General features: G+C 39.1%; 1 protein-coding gene across 1 annotated transcript in view; it reads left to right on the top strand.

Annotated features, from left to right (window-relative positions):
- Positions 1-15,732, top strand: part of ATP10D (ATPase phospholipid transporting 10D (putative)) — a 76,298-nt gene that overhangs the window by 30,347 nt on the left and 30,219 nt on the right. Inside the window, exons 5-13 of the mRNA XM_008140370.3 lie at positions 136-221; positions 3,317-3,423; positions 3,702-3,833; positions 4,250-4,377; positions 4,499-4,751; positions 8,662-8,900; positions 11,848-12,036; positions 14,023-14,632; positions 15,258-15,364. Coding sequence (XP_008138592.2) covers positions 136-221; positions 3,317-3,423; positions 3,702-3,833; positions 4,250-4,377; positions 4,499-4,751; positions 8,662-8,900; positions 11,848-12,036; positions 14,023-14,632; positions 15,258-15,364 — 1,851 coding nt within the window. The remainder of the gene's footprint in view (positions 1-135; positions 222-3,316; positions 3,424-3,701; positions 3,834-4,249; positions 4,378-4,498; positions 4,752-8,661; positions 8,901-11,847; positions 12,037-14,022; positions 14,633-15,257; positions 15,365-15,732) is intronic.

Genomic DNA, 15,732 nt, shown 5'->3' with positions numbered 1-15,732 from the left:
CTTCATTTGGGCAATTTGTAATATAAACTTTGTGGCAAGGAAGCCTTCATTTTACCTTAAGAAATGGTGAAGGGATAAACACTTAAATCTTCTTGTTTTATGATTTAAAAATATGTGTATAAATATATATTTTAGGACTCTGAAGTTGATCCTGAGAAATTCTCCAGTAGGATAGAATGTGAAAGTCCAAACAATGACCTCAACAGATTCCGAGGCTTCCTGTGAGTGATACATGGCTTACCTTTGTGGCTGTGAGTGGAATTGTGTGTTGCAATTATATTTAACTTGAGATAAAGCTTTATGTACTTATATCCAAGTTAAATCACTAATGGTCAATATGTTTAGACAACTTATAAATTTGGTAAATATTCATCTACTAGAGGCCCGATGCGCAAAGATTCATGCAAGAATGGGCCTTCCTTCCCCTGGCTGCTGGCACTGTTTTTGCTCCGGCCGGAGCCACCTTTTCACTCCGGCCGGGTGCCACCTTTTCACCTTCCCACGCTGCCCAGAGGCCCAGAGCGGCTGGGGTGGTGCAGAATGCCTGTGTCGTCGCCATGGCAATGACGCAAGCATCCCGTCCCACCCCCGGCCGCCGCTCGGCGCCTTTGTATGCAAATTAACCCATCATCTTTTGGGGTTAATTTGCATACTCCTCCTGATTGGCTGGTGGGCATCGCGAAGGTACGGTCAATTTGCATCTTATTCTTTTATTAGTGTAGATGTATATTTTTAAAATAACAAAACCTTGTACTTAAGCTAATCCTAGAATCTCAGTGGTGTAAGAATGTTTTACATAAGCTCCACATTAAGCCCAAGACATTCTAGTTGTTTGGAAGGAGGTGTTTGGACAGAACTGACAGCTTAAGTGACATGATAGGACGGTGTCCTGCAGTTAGAGGAGCACATGGACAGTCTGGTTGGCAAGAGTTAGCCAAGGATTTGGAAACACATCAAGAAGAAGAATGATGACAGTGTTCATTCTGGAGGCTTCTTGTGGTATCCACATCCCTCTTGCATGAGCAGCTAGAATTTGGGTTCTTGCCTAATTTCATGCCTGGCTTATGCCATTTAAGTGCTTTATGCTCTGAGCCAAGTTATTTACTCTTTTAGTTTCTTTATTTTTAAAAGGAGACAATTTGACCTACTGCTTAGGGGTAATCTTGTGAGAAAATGGTAGAGAAGAGTTTGCAACTCATTTTCTGAGACCAGAATTATCCTTATACCATTACCCAGATACCAAAATCATTCAGACATTTAAAGAAATATCACTATCCCCCATGAACCATATATGCAAAAATTCTAACAAAATTATAGCAAATCAGATCCAACAATATATAAAAAGGATAATACACATCATGACCAAGTTTCACATTTGAAAATCAAACTATGTGATTCACCATGTTAAGAAACCATAATTAACAAATTAAAAAGGGAAATCCCGGTGGTCATTTCATAGATGTAGAAAAGTATCATTTCATAGATGTAAAAAAAGTATTTGACAAAATTTAACTTTTGTTCTTGCAAACTGGAAATAGGACACTTATGAAAAACCTCTAGTTAGCATCATACTTAATGGTAATAGACTAAATGCTCTTTCCCTAAGATCAGGAACAAGAGATAGATATTCACTTAACCATTTTTTTTTTCAAACTAGAACTGGAGATTTTAGCTAGTGCAGTCAGACAAAAAAAAAAAAAAAGGAAATAAAAGACAAAATAATAAAGAAGTAAAACTTTTATTTACAGATGGTGTGATGGTCTTTGTAGAAAAGCTGATAAAAATCTATAAAAAAGCTACATGAAATAATAAGTGGATTTAATTATGTTGTAGGAAACAAAAGCAATATAATATAAAAAACTCAATTGTATTTCTGTATACTAGCAATGAGCAAATAGATATGGAATTTTAAAAATATTATGTACAATAGCATCAAGAAAAATAAAATACTTAAGAATAAATTGGACAAGAGATGCAAAAGGCCGAACAATGAAGATTATTGAGCACTGTTGAGAGAAATTAAAGACCTAAATTTAAAGTAGAGACATATGTTATTCATGCATTGACTCAATGTTTTCATGTCAGTTTGCCCCAAACTGTTGTATAGATTTTGTGTAATCCCAATAAAAATTCCAGCAGGTTTTTTTTAGAATTAACACGTTTATTCTAAACATTTATATGGAGATGCAAATTGCCTATATTAGCTAAAACAACTTTGAAAAAGAAGGAAGTTGGAGAGCTAACACCATCAGATTTTAAGACTTCTTAGAAAGGTACAATAATCAAGCCAGTGTCATTTTTGGCATAAAAATTGACCAATAGATCAATGGAAAATATTATGAAGTTCAGAAAGTAACACAGACATTTATGGACACATGGTATTTGATAAAGATGCAAAAGCAATTTAGTAAAGAAAGGTTCGTTTTTTTAATAGATGATGCTGTAGCAATTGAATATCTGTATTTAAAAAAAATAAATTACAATCCAGACTTCTCACCATTAAAAACATTACTAAAAAAAGTGGGGGTCCTATCCTTAAATGTAAACCTAAAATTATAAAACTCCTAGAAGAAAACATAGGGTCAATCTTCAGTACCTTGGGTTTGGCAAATATTTCTTAGCTACAACACTAAAAGTATAATCCACAAAAGCAAAAAATAAAAGAACTTTATCAAATTTAAAAACTTTTTCTCTTCAAATGCCACTATTAAGTGATTGAAAATGTAAGTCACAGACTGGAAGAAAATATTTTCAATGTATATATGATATAGGATTTACATTAAAAATATATAAAGACTTCTCAAAATTCAGTAATAAGAATACAAACACTACAATTTTTAAAGTGGTCAAAAAATTTGAACGGACACTTCAGCAAAGAAGATATATGGATGACAAATATTTGTGTGAAAAGATGTAAGTTAAAACCACAGAGCACCAATGTTAAAATTACAAAGAACAACTATACCCAGTGTAGGTGAGGTTGTAGAGGGATGGGAGCACTCATACCGCTAGTAGGAATGTCAAATGGTACAATTACTTTGTAAAACAGTTTGGAAGTTTCCTAGAAAATTAAACCTATACCCACTGTGTAATCTGAATACTAGAAAACGATGGTATTTAGAAACTGTTACATCTTTTCCCCAGCCAATCAGGTAACACTGAAATAACAAAAGCAAAAGGGCCAGAGCTTTGAAAACTTTCCTGTGAACTACCTAACTTAGTACTCTAATCAAGAAAACTCAAAGCCATGCTTTTTTATTTTTACATCCCCACTTTTGCTATTTAAAAATGAACCAATATGCTGTCTTTCTTATAGAGAACATTCCAACAAAGAACGCGTGGGTCTTGGGAAAGAAAATCTATTGCTTAGAGGATGCACCATTAGAAACACAGAGGCTGTTGTGGGCATTGTGGTTTATGCAGGTTGGTTCTCACCACTGACTCCTTTGTGCTTTTCTGCGTGTTAATATTTGCCATTCACTCCAACTGTCGTCTTCAGAGGCAGAAAGGAAATTTTGTCTTGATGAGCTTAATCATTGGTCTCTGTTTTTCTAAGTGGATTACAAAAGCAAACTAAATTAACAATATTTATTATGCAACTACTTTTTATGGAATTATCTGCCAGAGAGAATTTAAAATATGATACCTGCTGCTTGGCTTTAATAGGCGCATCCTCTGACATATTGTGTTAACTTATACAGGCCATGAAACCAAAGCAATGCTGAACAACAGTGGCCCCAGATATAAGCGCAGCAAATTAGAAAGAAGAGCAAACACAGATGTCCTCTGGTGTGTTCTGCTTTTGGTTATAATGTGTTTAACTGGCGCATTGGGTAGGTAACATTTCATTATTTGCAGACATCTTTTCGGCAGGATATTCATTTAAAAGTATTTTACTTTCAAAAATGTATGAATATCTGACTTCTGTAAGGAAGGTTTTATTTGCCAGCAATTTTTGCCCCTTAAATCCTAATCTCATTCTTTGGCCTGAAAAGCATGAATGTTAGTTATACTCAGTTATACATGCCACAGTACTTGGAACCAGGGAAGCGATTTAAGTAGAGAGAGACAGAGACAAGAGAATGTGTAGAATTTTGAATTTGAATTTGAATTTGTTTCAAAAACAAATCATTGGTGTTCAACAAAATAAATACTTCATCCCTGTTTTGTTTGTTTTTTTAGAAATAAAGTTCTATATTTGCATAATATATTTGTAGCATCCATTTGATATCTGTATATTTTTTGAAAGGTCATGGAATCTGGTTGAGTAGATATGAAAACATACCCCTTTTCCATATCCCTGAGCCTGATGGGCATGTCATATCACCAGTGTTGGCAGGATTCTACATGTTTTGGACCATGATCATTTTGTTACAGGTAATTTCTGTTGAGCTTATCATAGAATTTTAAGATCTTTGCCACTTATTCAGCTATATTCGGTTACTCAACCTTTCCCCCCCCCCCTTTAACATTTTTTAAATTGTTTGGTTCTTTTTAGGTCTTGATTCCCATTTCTCTCTATGTTTCCATTGAAGTTGTGAAGCTTGGACAAATATATTTTATTCAAAGTGATGTGGATTTCTACAATGAGAAAATGGATTCTACTATCCAGTGCCGAGCCCTGAACATCACGGAGGATCTAGGACAGATTCAGTACCTCTTTTCTGATAAGACAGGAACCCTCACTGAGAATAAGATGGTTTTTCGAAGATGTAGTGTGGCAGGCTTTGATTACTGTCATGAAGAAAATGGTGAGTGTTGGGTGTCTATGATAACCTTAACATCGATCATTTTACACCCACTTAATGGTTTGATAACTCTAGCATAGAAGTGCCATATTTAAGCATTGGGTACTTAAGTCATCCAAATGGACACTAAGCTTAATTGTCATCCATTCAGAAGGTAGTAGGTCAAAGTCAAGGAGTCTGCTGCCATTGTTTCTTTTAAAGGAAATTGAATTACCAATAGAAGTAGAAAGTTGAGGTTGTTAGATGTGACAATGCTATTGCATTATAAATGCTTTTGAGAATCTAATGAGAATAGAAACCATATCCCTAAAAAGTATTTTGAAAATATTTTCAAAGGGATTACAGGCTCCCCTTAATTCCAACTTTCAGCCGGTTGGTATTAATTGATTCTTGGTTAAGAACACCTAGTTTAAGAATAAACAAGATGAGCTGAACTTCTGACACTAAGGAAGTAAATACATAAATTATAAGTTTTCCTTAAAGAATTGAACTTTAATTTTGTTATATATAAAAGTAGTATGTACCCCTATGAAGATAATTCTGAGAAGTGTTCATAACAAATTAAAAGCCCTACTTTCTAAAGGTTAACCACCATTGACAATTTGATGAATATGTAATATTTCTTTATGCACATTCCTCTATATGTGAACATATATGTTTACACATTTTCCCTATTGTGAGTTAGAATGTGTTATGATATTGTTTTGCAATTTGCTTATTTTATTCAACAGTGTCTCAAGGACTTTTTTGCAAATCATTTCATAACATTAAGTGCATAGTATTGCACTATTTGTGGTCAAGCTCAGTTTGCTATTATGACAGTACTTTCAATTAACATTACTTATTCATTCAACAGATATTTTGTGAATTCCTAATATGTAGCATTAGCCTATGATTTCATGTAACTTAGAATTTAGAGCAGGAAATAGACAAATAAGATTAAAAATTATGATAGATACTAGTAAGTTGAAAGAAAATGCCTGTTTCTCATGCCCAACCATAATGAGAAGAAGCTATTCCTTTTAGTCTGTGTGATTTTTGTTGTAGACAAAAATTTTCTTAGTTTGTAGTTAGCAATGAGATGCTTAACTTTTTATGTCTATTGGTCATTTGAATTTCATGTCCTTTTTCTATTACAAGAGTTTTTTTCTTATTCTTAGTCATCTGTAGGAGGGTTTTATCTGTTGTCAGTGCTAATGCCCTAGTCTACGTGGTCTGTGGCCAGCATCCATCTTTGTTTGTGCAATGGGATTAAACCAGGTGTTAAATAATTTGGTTATCAACCCTAATATTGTATCTTTCTTCTACATGTAGCAAGTATTTTCCTGGTTCATGATTTATCAGTGTGTTGGTTTTCTGTTGCTGCATAACTAATTGCCACAAACTTAGTGGCTTAAAACAACACAACTATCCAATCTCATGGCTTCTGTGGGTCAAGAGTCTCTTTGGGTCTCTCACCAGGCTGAAATCTACTTGACTATATACATCTAGAATTTCTGGTCTCTTTCTTTGCAATGGCTTAAAAATTAGTCCATGTATACACCACACACACACACACACACACACACACACACACACACACACACACACACACTGAATGCTGAAGTGGGTGATGGTAGAGGCCAGTTCTCCAAAGAACTTAATTCTGGAGAGATGTGTTATTAATTCTGAGACATATTATTTTGACTGAAATGAAAACAAGTTAACCCTTCAGGGTTTTCTAGCGAAAGTGTTGGCTAGGAGATATTACCATAAAGAATTTTGCCGCTTGGAAATAACCCCTTACACATATGTAATTGAACTAAATACATATGACAAGACCATTTTATGTTTTAAAACCTTGCAACTTAGAAATCTGGTCCACGGACTAAGCAGCATACAGACAACTAGCAATCCAACAAGCACATATATTTGTTGATTATTTACTGTGCATTCAAGACACTGGACATAATCATAAACAAGACAGATAAGGCCCCTGTTCTCATGGAGCTTCTACTGGAGAAAATAGTCACAAAGAAATTAATTTTTAAATCAAGAAAAATATTAACTAGCAAAAAGTGCTTTGCAAAGAATTAAAATGAGGTGATATGATATAGAATGTTGGAAGCCTACTTTGGATTGAATGACTGGGCAAGGCCTTTCTCAGTGGGGACATTAGAGCCTAGATCTAAGTGACATGATCTTGAAGTTCAGGGACAAAAGTCTTATAATCTGGGAGCAGCTAGTCTAGCCCTCAGGCTGAAGTGAGCTTGCCAGTTTTCAAAGTAAAAGAAAGGCCAGTGAAGCTGGGTTTTAGTGAAAGTGTGGAAGGAGAGGCAAGAAAGCTGGAGATGTCAGTGGAGGTCAGGTCATTCATTCTGAATTACATAAGCCAAGAAAAGGGATTCAGATTTTACTCTGAGTGAACTGTGAAGCCACTGGAGAGTTTTGTGTAGGGAGTGATCCGATCTGCTTTATCTTTTAGGAAGATCACTCTAGCTACTGTGTGAGGAATGGATTGCTGAGGGGCAAGGAGACCAGTTATGAGGCTATTGCACTAGTCCAGTTGAGAGATGATGATGGCTTGGACTAAGGTAATGGAGATGGAGAGAAGTCAAGATATTTGGGATGTATTTTGGATGAGCAATGGACAACTCTTGGTGATGCTATGACAAGTGGGGCTGGGGGAGAAGAGAAGAATCAGGGAGAATCCTAGATTTTTGGCATGAGTAACTAGTATATAGTTAGGTACTATTTACAAAGATGGGAAGGCAGAGAAAGAGTAAGTCTGAGGGAGAAGAATAGGAGAGTTTTATTTTCACATGTCAAATTTAAGTTATCTATCATTTATTTATTCAACAAGTATTTATTGAGTATCTATCAACCACTGCTTTGGGCTCTGGAGATATCAAAAGCAGGTAAAATGATCTGCCCTTTCAGAGTTTATATTAAAAATATAAGCAAATGAGATATACTAGTATAGTGTATAGACGATGGTAAGTGCTGGGATAAGATTTACAGTAAATAGTGTGGTTAGATCTGGGAAGTCTTCATTGACAAGGGGACCTAAGAAACTTGAGGAAAGTTAATGGAGGGAGCCATACAGATATCTGTTGAAGAACCTTCTAGACTCCCAACTGGAAGCATCTTATGAAGAATTGGATTCCAATTAGAAGTCCAAGTTGAGGGTATAGGTCTGGAGGTCATATGCAAAGAGATGCTATTTCAAAGATGGGTCCAGATGACATTACCAAGAAAGAGTTATTGGTGGAGAAGGGAGGGAGCTTCTACAGCAACTCAATGTTTGAGGCTTGAGGATGAGAGAAGACAGCGGGAGAAACGAAGAAGGAGCAGCCATTGAAGTAGGAGGAAAAACAGGTACGCATGGCGTCAGAGGAACAAGAAGAGCCGTTTCAGGAGAAAATAGCTCTGCCGGACATTGCTAAGAGTTCCAATAAAATATAGGCAGATGCGATCATTAGATTTGGTGACAGGAAACTCGTAAATGACCTTGACAAGAGCAGTGTCAGTGGAGAGACAGGGACAGAAAGCCAGGAGATTAGTTGAGGAGAGATTGGTGTAGGTGAAAGAGGGGAGTCCTTGAGAAGACCAGAGGGTTGGGTGGAGAGCTTGAGTGGAGGGTCTGGCGTTTGAACCTTTATCCATAGTAGGAAGACAGAGAGTTTGGGTACAGATGCAGGTAGGTTGGTTGATTCAATGATGGGAAAAGAAGAGAGTTCCCATCTGAATGCTTCTCCTTTTCTCCATGAGGTAAGTTCATTAGCTAAGGGTACTGGGGGAGGGGCGGTTGGAGGCTAGGTTTGAAAAGGGAGGAGATGGTACGAAATAGCTGTTTTAAGTAAATGCCTGACATTCAACTTGCAAGTGGTTCTTCTCAGGTAATGATGCAGTGTGATTTTTTTTTACCCCTTAGCCAAGAGGTTAGAGTCCTATCAGGAAACTGTCTCTGAAGATGAGGATCTTGCAGACACTCCCAGTGGCTCCCTTGGCAATATGGCGAAACCGAGGGCCCCCAACTGCAGGATGGTTCATCACGGGCCTTTGCGAAGTAAATCCTCCAATCATCTTGCTGGGAGCTGTTCTGCTCTAGGAAGTGCAGAAGGAGCCAGCGAAACGCCTCATTCCAGACAGGCTGCTTTCAGTAGCCCCATCGTAAGTGTGAACGCGTGGCTTGGTACTTGTCCATCAATAATGTATAATGCCGGAACCTCCTCATAACTATCACAGAGCCAAACACTGTTGTCTTTTCAACCTGAGAAGAGACCACATAGTTGCAGTTTAGTGTGAGTGCCATACATATAATTAAAAGTATAAACAAACAATATCACAGCCTCCTAACTTTGGGGATAACTTCAGTGTTGAGAGATAACATATCATTTCTGGGGAGAAATAGGAATATTTCTGGTTAGGGCCAATCATGTCTGAGCTTGAAGAAGGCTGCCTTCTGTAAGGACCGTAGCTCACTCTCAGGAAAGCTAACCAGAGTTGCCTTGTACACAGGTTAGTATGTCTAAACCATTGGTACCCTCCAAGAGCCTGTTTATTTATTTATTTTTATTTATTGTTAATGCTCACCCAGGGATATTTTTTCCATTGATTTTTAGAGAGAGTGGAAGGGAGGTGGAGGGAGAGAAAGAGAAAAAGGAAGAGAGAGACAGGGAAACATCAGGGTGAGAAAGACACATTAATTGGTTGCCTCCCGTAGGGCAAGGATCGATCCTGCAACCCAGGTACGTGCCCTTGACTGAGAATCAAACCAGTGACCCCTTGGTGCCCAGACTGATGCTCTAACTACTGAGAAGCACTGGCCAGGGCTCTCACATTTATTTCGACAGTACTTTCTGTAAACACAGCTTTGCTGACCAGAGCCCAGCTTTGGCCAGCTCTAATGTCCCTTTTATTATGGTTACAGCACAGGCTCTCAGTCATGCAGTCGTCAGATTCCCCAAATGAGGTATTTGGATCGACTTGCATCAATAGCATTTGTGACAAAGACGGAAGTTGCAAAACTTCTCATTAGTCTGAGATCGACTTCAGAATGCAGTCATCTCTATGTTCTGAAGCCAGTTATTAGTCAATGTAGAGTTCATTGGTACAATGAAATCATTAGCGTCTAAGATCTCTCACTCAATCCCAGATGTGTTCCACAGAACAGACATCTCTGAAATACGAAATTTGAGAACCCTGTTCATACCAGGCTCTTGTTGGAGATTCCCAGTACCCAGTAAGCCCTCTGAAAAGTGCAGCAGGAAAGAAAGCTGTTTAAACTTTTTTTTCAACGTATTTCAGTATGGAGCTCTTTGTTTGGTTTGGGGTTTTATTTTGTTTGCTTAATACGTATTAACATTCTGAGAAGGGTGCCTCTGGGAGTATTGCTCCCACCCATGGAGTCTGACAGGCACTAGCTGGTGGTTTAGTCATAGGCCTTGATAAAGATCATGCAACACGTTTCCCAAGCATCCCTTGGCTGACTAAACATCGAGTGAGAAGTCTCAAACTTCACTGCTCTCTTCCTACTGACTTTGAGGGAAGGGTTGTTCTCTGAGCACCGAGGGCCCAGCCAGTCCCCAGCTCAGTGTTACTCTGTTTGAGATGCATGAGGAAATGTGGGCAAGTCATTAAAGAACGGCCACCAGATTATGAGAGCCTATGAACTCCATCCGTCTGCAGCAAGACTCACATTTTGCTAAGTCAGATACCACAGGACAGCAGATATACAAGTGTTTAGACAGAAATTTAAGAATGTTTTGTTAACAGCAGATAACGTAGGCCTTTAAAACCCATTGTGAGCCTGGCAACCTGCCTGAAGGTGAGTGCATCATTCGAGAAAGAAAAGAAACATTACGTTACTTGGGTTTCTGTTGTGCTGGTCTCATCCCACCCACTGTCTCCTTTACTTTATACAGCCACCCTCTGAGGTAGGTGTTACTTTGACCATGATTCAGAAGAGGAAAATGAAGCTCAGATGGTGAAGCAAGCTGCCCGAGGCCATGAGCTAGTATGCAGGGGATCTAGGACCTGAACCCAAACCCATAGGACTTCCAACCTGTACTCTCTTCTTACTAAGCCCATGCTAGTTCTCACCAAACTCCTAAGCATAGAGTACATGCCACAGTCTTCTGAGTCCAATGTCACGTATCTCCATATTTTACTTTTCCCCCTAAATCACCTCTACTGGCTTTCATGCATTCAGGATGCTTTGCCCGCCGACTGCGTCTAGGACTCAACTGCATCTAGAATACAATGGCATTTTTTGTGAAATTGTTTTGAAGTTCCTCATTTGACTCATCTGAAAAACTCCTAAGGCAGTTGATTGTATGTTAATGGATTATAAACAGATTTCTACTACAACATTCTTTGCTAGAACTAGTACTCCTAAATAAGTGTGAAGCGTACTGTGTTGAACAAAGTGGAGTATTTTTTTCAATGACAACTTGATAGAGCCAATTTGTACAAAGAGTCTTTAAGAGGAGGGCACAGAATAGAGTTGCCATATAATTGTGATGGTCAGAAATCTCTTGGCAGAACTTTCAGGAATGCCTCGTAGAATGTTATTAGGAAACGCTGATTAAAGCCGGTAGCCTTCTCACAGTAATTTTTATTTTGAAGGGTTGGTTTTCCACAATGGTAGTGACTTGAGTCATAAAATATTTTGTTAAAATAACATGGTATGAATAATGCCCTTACTTTAAAAAGAGTTGATACTCATCAGTTGCTGATGGACAAATCTATGCCCAAGGTAGAGTCCTTGACATAGTAATATGTATAGCTCTGGTTCTGTGTATTTCAAAATAAGAAAAACTCATCCAGCTAGATTTTGGTGAAAGACATTGTCCCTATCTCCTGTTTAGTTTAAGTTAATAGTCAAGGTAGTCCCCGTTAATATTGTGCATTCTGAATTTTCATTTTTTGGGGGGTCTTTTATTTCCCTGTTCTCACTTTCCACAGTATTATGTATATTAAATTTTTTTTTAGAAGAATAAAGTTTACTGTGTCATGATTCATATATTCTGGTTATAAAAGCTACTTCTCATTTAGATTTAAAACTCCCGTTTTTAGACATTTGTTATAATAACACTTTGTCTTATTGGATCTCCAGGAAACAGATGTGGTGCCAGACACCAGGCTTTTGGACAAATTTAGTCAGATTACACCTCAGCTCTTTGGTCCCCTGGATGAGACGATCCCAGATCCACCGCAGGAGAGTTTGTGCATCATTGACTTCTTTATTGCTTTGGCAATTTGCAACACAGTAGTGGTTTCTGCTCCTAACCGACCACGACAAAAGGTAAGGTCTCTAATGCAAACAAAGGTCACCTTTCAGAAGAGAACTTTGGATTTAAATGTACCTGTACTGGTCTTGTTATGTGGATAATAATTAATAATAATAATAATAATAATAGCAGCTAATAATACCAGCTTAACATTTATACAGCAATTAATCAGTGCTCCGCACTTCCAATATTCTAAGTGATTTTAGGTGCTATTACTCCACTGTAATTTTCTGTCTTACAGTTGAGGTTAAGTAACTTGCCCAGTCACAGGATGGTTTTGTGGGGAAGGTGGGATTTGGACCCAGGAAGTATGGCTCAGGGCTACTATATATTTTGCTCCTAGGAGGGTAGCTGAAGAAAGCGATTCTTGTGGAATGTGGCTCTGTTCATTATGCTTTAGTTTTCATACCAAATTGAAGCTTTTTTAAAAAAAATATATTTTATTGATTTTTTACAGAGAGGAAGGGAGAAGGATAGAGAGTTAGAAACATCGATAAGAGAGAAACATTGATGAGAGAGAAACATTGATCAGCTGCCTCCTGCACACCCCCTACTGAGGATGTGCCTGCAACCAAGGTACATGCCCTTGACCCGAATCAAACCTGGGACCCTTCAGTCCACAGGCCGATGCTCTATCCACTGAGCCAAACCGGTTAGGGCAAATTGAAGCTTTTTTTTTTTTTGAGGCCTCTGAGACTTCCACCATAGTATGCACTGCATCAAACAAGATACAACGTATTAGATTTATTATCATGTTTCATAAGAATGTACCTTTTTCATGTACCCGTTGAGTTAGCTTTAAATCAGTCTATCTAAAATTCAATACATCTATAATACACCAAGGTTCTGCAATTCCCATAAAAGCTGGATTTCTAAAGTCTACTTGTAGCTTAGAATTCATGGAAAATTCATTTTCAGTTAAAAAGAAAAACTCGTTTTAGAGACTGGTGATTCACCACCCGCTGTGTTGGCTTCCTTGTGTATCACTATCTCCCCTTTTGCACACATCCACTTAAAATTCAATTTGCAGCACAAACCAATTAAATTTTAATTTTCCATCAGATCATTTTCTTTTGGCAACTTCAGAGGTGGTCAACTTTAACATAAAAATAATTTACTTCCAATTAAGCTTTCATTTGCTCAGAAACTATATTTTTTATAAGATTTCAACTAGAAAGTTGCCCTTTGAAAAGCGATTATGTAATTAGAGAATAAATTGTGGAGTGTTCTGTTTTCTCCCAACATAATACTTTATATACATCTATCTCCAAAGCAGACATCTTTTAGTGTTTTCTGCTTAAGAAATATTGATACCTTTTCTCCAAAGAATATAATATTCTAAGGCCGAAAATAAAATATAGGTATATAGGAGCCTAAGTTTCATACTATTTCAAGGTAGTGATAGGAAGCAGTAAAAAAGGAGCTAATCAGAATTCTCGTGGAATACAGAAACCTAATGGGTGATTGAAAAATTGGCCATCATGAGTCCCTCAAACTATCATAAAACAAATAATCTTTAGAAGAAAACTTTTTAATTCCTTGGGCATTTCTGAATGAGAAAATTTTAGGAACCAATTAATTGCTCTTCACAATCGAATATGCTGTTATTGAATACTTAATTTGCTTACAAGTTTTAAATTGTTATTGCTAGGATGCATACAATAAAGATGATGGGTTTTTCTATATTTTAAATTAGCTCATTAGGAAAAATTGCTAATAAGTACACACACTGCTGGCAATATTAGCATTTTATGTCTTTTGCTATTTGTCAGATTTCGTCCTGAGTGGTTGTAGAAGTTCATAATGCCATCAACATTAGCACATCTTTCTCATTATGGCTCTTTTTATTTTTACTGGTGTTCTCTGTGGCAGTTGTGTGCATGAAGCCAGTTGCTATCTATTTAAGGGAGTGGTAACTCTTTGTATCTCATTTCCCCCCAGTCTGACTTCAGAGTTGTCTTTTGACTGCATTATTGAGACCTTCCCAAATTCCTTCCTAGATCCGACTCTCTTCATTCAGTGGAATGCCCATGAAGTCTTTGGAAGAGATTAAAAACCTTTTCCAGAGACTGTCTGTCCGAAGATCAAGTTCACCATCTCTCGCCAGTGGGAAGGAGCCATCTCCTGGGGCCCCGAACGCCTTTGTGGGCAGACTCTCCCTCTTCAGTCGAGTGAAACCGGCCCCACCTGCGGAAGGAGAGGCCTCCCAGACAGCCGGGAGCCCGCAGGGCCCTGGTAGCTCCGCTTGCCCTGCAGAAGTAGAGAGACAAAACGGTGATGCAGGCGTCACCAATGGCAAGGTGGACGCCCTCCCTGGACAGCCCTGGACCTCCGGTCTGTGTTACGAGGCGGAGAGCCCCGACGAGGCAGCCTTGGTGTATGCCGCCAGGGCTTACCAATGCACTTTGCAGTCCCGGACACCAGAGCAGGTCATGGTGGACTTCGCTGCTCTGGGACCGTTAACATTTCAACTCCTACACATCCTGCCCTTCGACTCAGTAAGGAAAAGGATGTCCGTGGTGGTCCGGCACCCCCTTTCCCACCAGGTGGTGGTGTACACAAAAGGTGCTGATTCTGTAATCATGGAGTTGCTCTCCGCGGCTCCCCCAGGTGGGTTCATAGAGAACTGCGGGTGGTGAGGTGAAGGGCTCAGAGACGGGAAGGCCACTCTCAGTGGTTGATGAAAGCAAGCGGGCAGACATGTGGGGATCAGTCATACTTGCTGAAGTAGGGAAGGCTCAGTAGGATTGGGTGAGAAAGCGTCTAAGTTTGGGGGCTACCCAGACCTGGGTTCGAATCTGGCCGCTGTCATTAGCTATGTCTTGATAAGTTACCTGACTTCTGTATCTAAGTCTTCAGTAAAAAGGGATTATAGTACCTTCTTTATAGGTTCCTCAGAGGTTTGGCGTTGTACTGTATACCATATATGTACAGCCTTTCCCCAGTGCGGGCAGACTGTGAATGCCTGATGAGGGACTGATAGCATTGTTAGAGTTATTGTCGCTGCTGTTATTGATGGTGTGGGAACAGGGCTGATATTAAGTTCTTGGCACTTTCCTCTCCCAGGGAGAATGGGAACAACGGGAAGATGAATTCTGGGGTTCCCTATTATCAATGTACATTTGAGGTCCAAAACCGTAAGGCCTTTTGTTTGTTGTAGGTTGAGCTATTATTTTTTAAAAAATATGTAATTGGGCCGACTGGTGGGAACCCCGTGTTTTGCTAATTATTTCAGATGGCGCAAGTCTGTCCAAACAACAGGTGATGATAAGGGAGAAAACCCAGAGGCACTTGGATGACTATGCCCAGCGAGGCCTGCGCACTTTATGTATAGCGAAGAAGGTGAGGCTGCTTAGCGCACTGCTCCCTCTTGCCTTCCAGGTAATTTGATGTAAGAGAACCTGACGGCCCTCGCCAGGTGGCTCAGTCAGTTGGAGCCGCATCCCGTGCACCAGAGGGTTGCGGGTTTGATTCCAGGTCAGGGCTCACACCTGGGTTTTGGGTTCCATCCCTGGTTGGGGCGTGTACAGGAGGCAGCCGACCAATGTTTCTCTCTCACATCCATGTTTCTCCCTCTCCCCCTACCCTCCCCCTCTCCCCCCCCCCTTTTCCTCCTCCTTCTCTCCCTCTTCCTTTCTGTCTTTCTAAAAATCAATAAAAACATCTCCTCAGGTGAGGCAAAAGAGAGAGAGCTGACATCCACTGGGCTA

This window comes from Eptesicus fuscus, chromosome 2, assembly GCF_027574615.1.
Source record: "Eptesicus fuscus isolate TK198812 chromosome 2, DD_ASM_mEF_20220401, whole genome shotgun sequence".
Lineage (NCBI taxonomy): Eukaryota > Metazoa > Chordata > Mammalia > Chiroptera > Vespertilionidae > Eptesicus > Eptesicus fuscus.
This window is presented reverse-complemented; position numbering and strand designations above follow the sequence as displayed.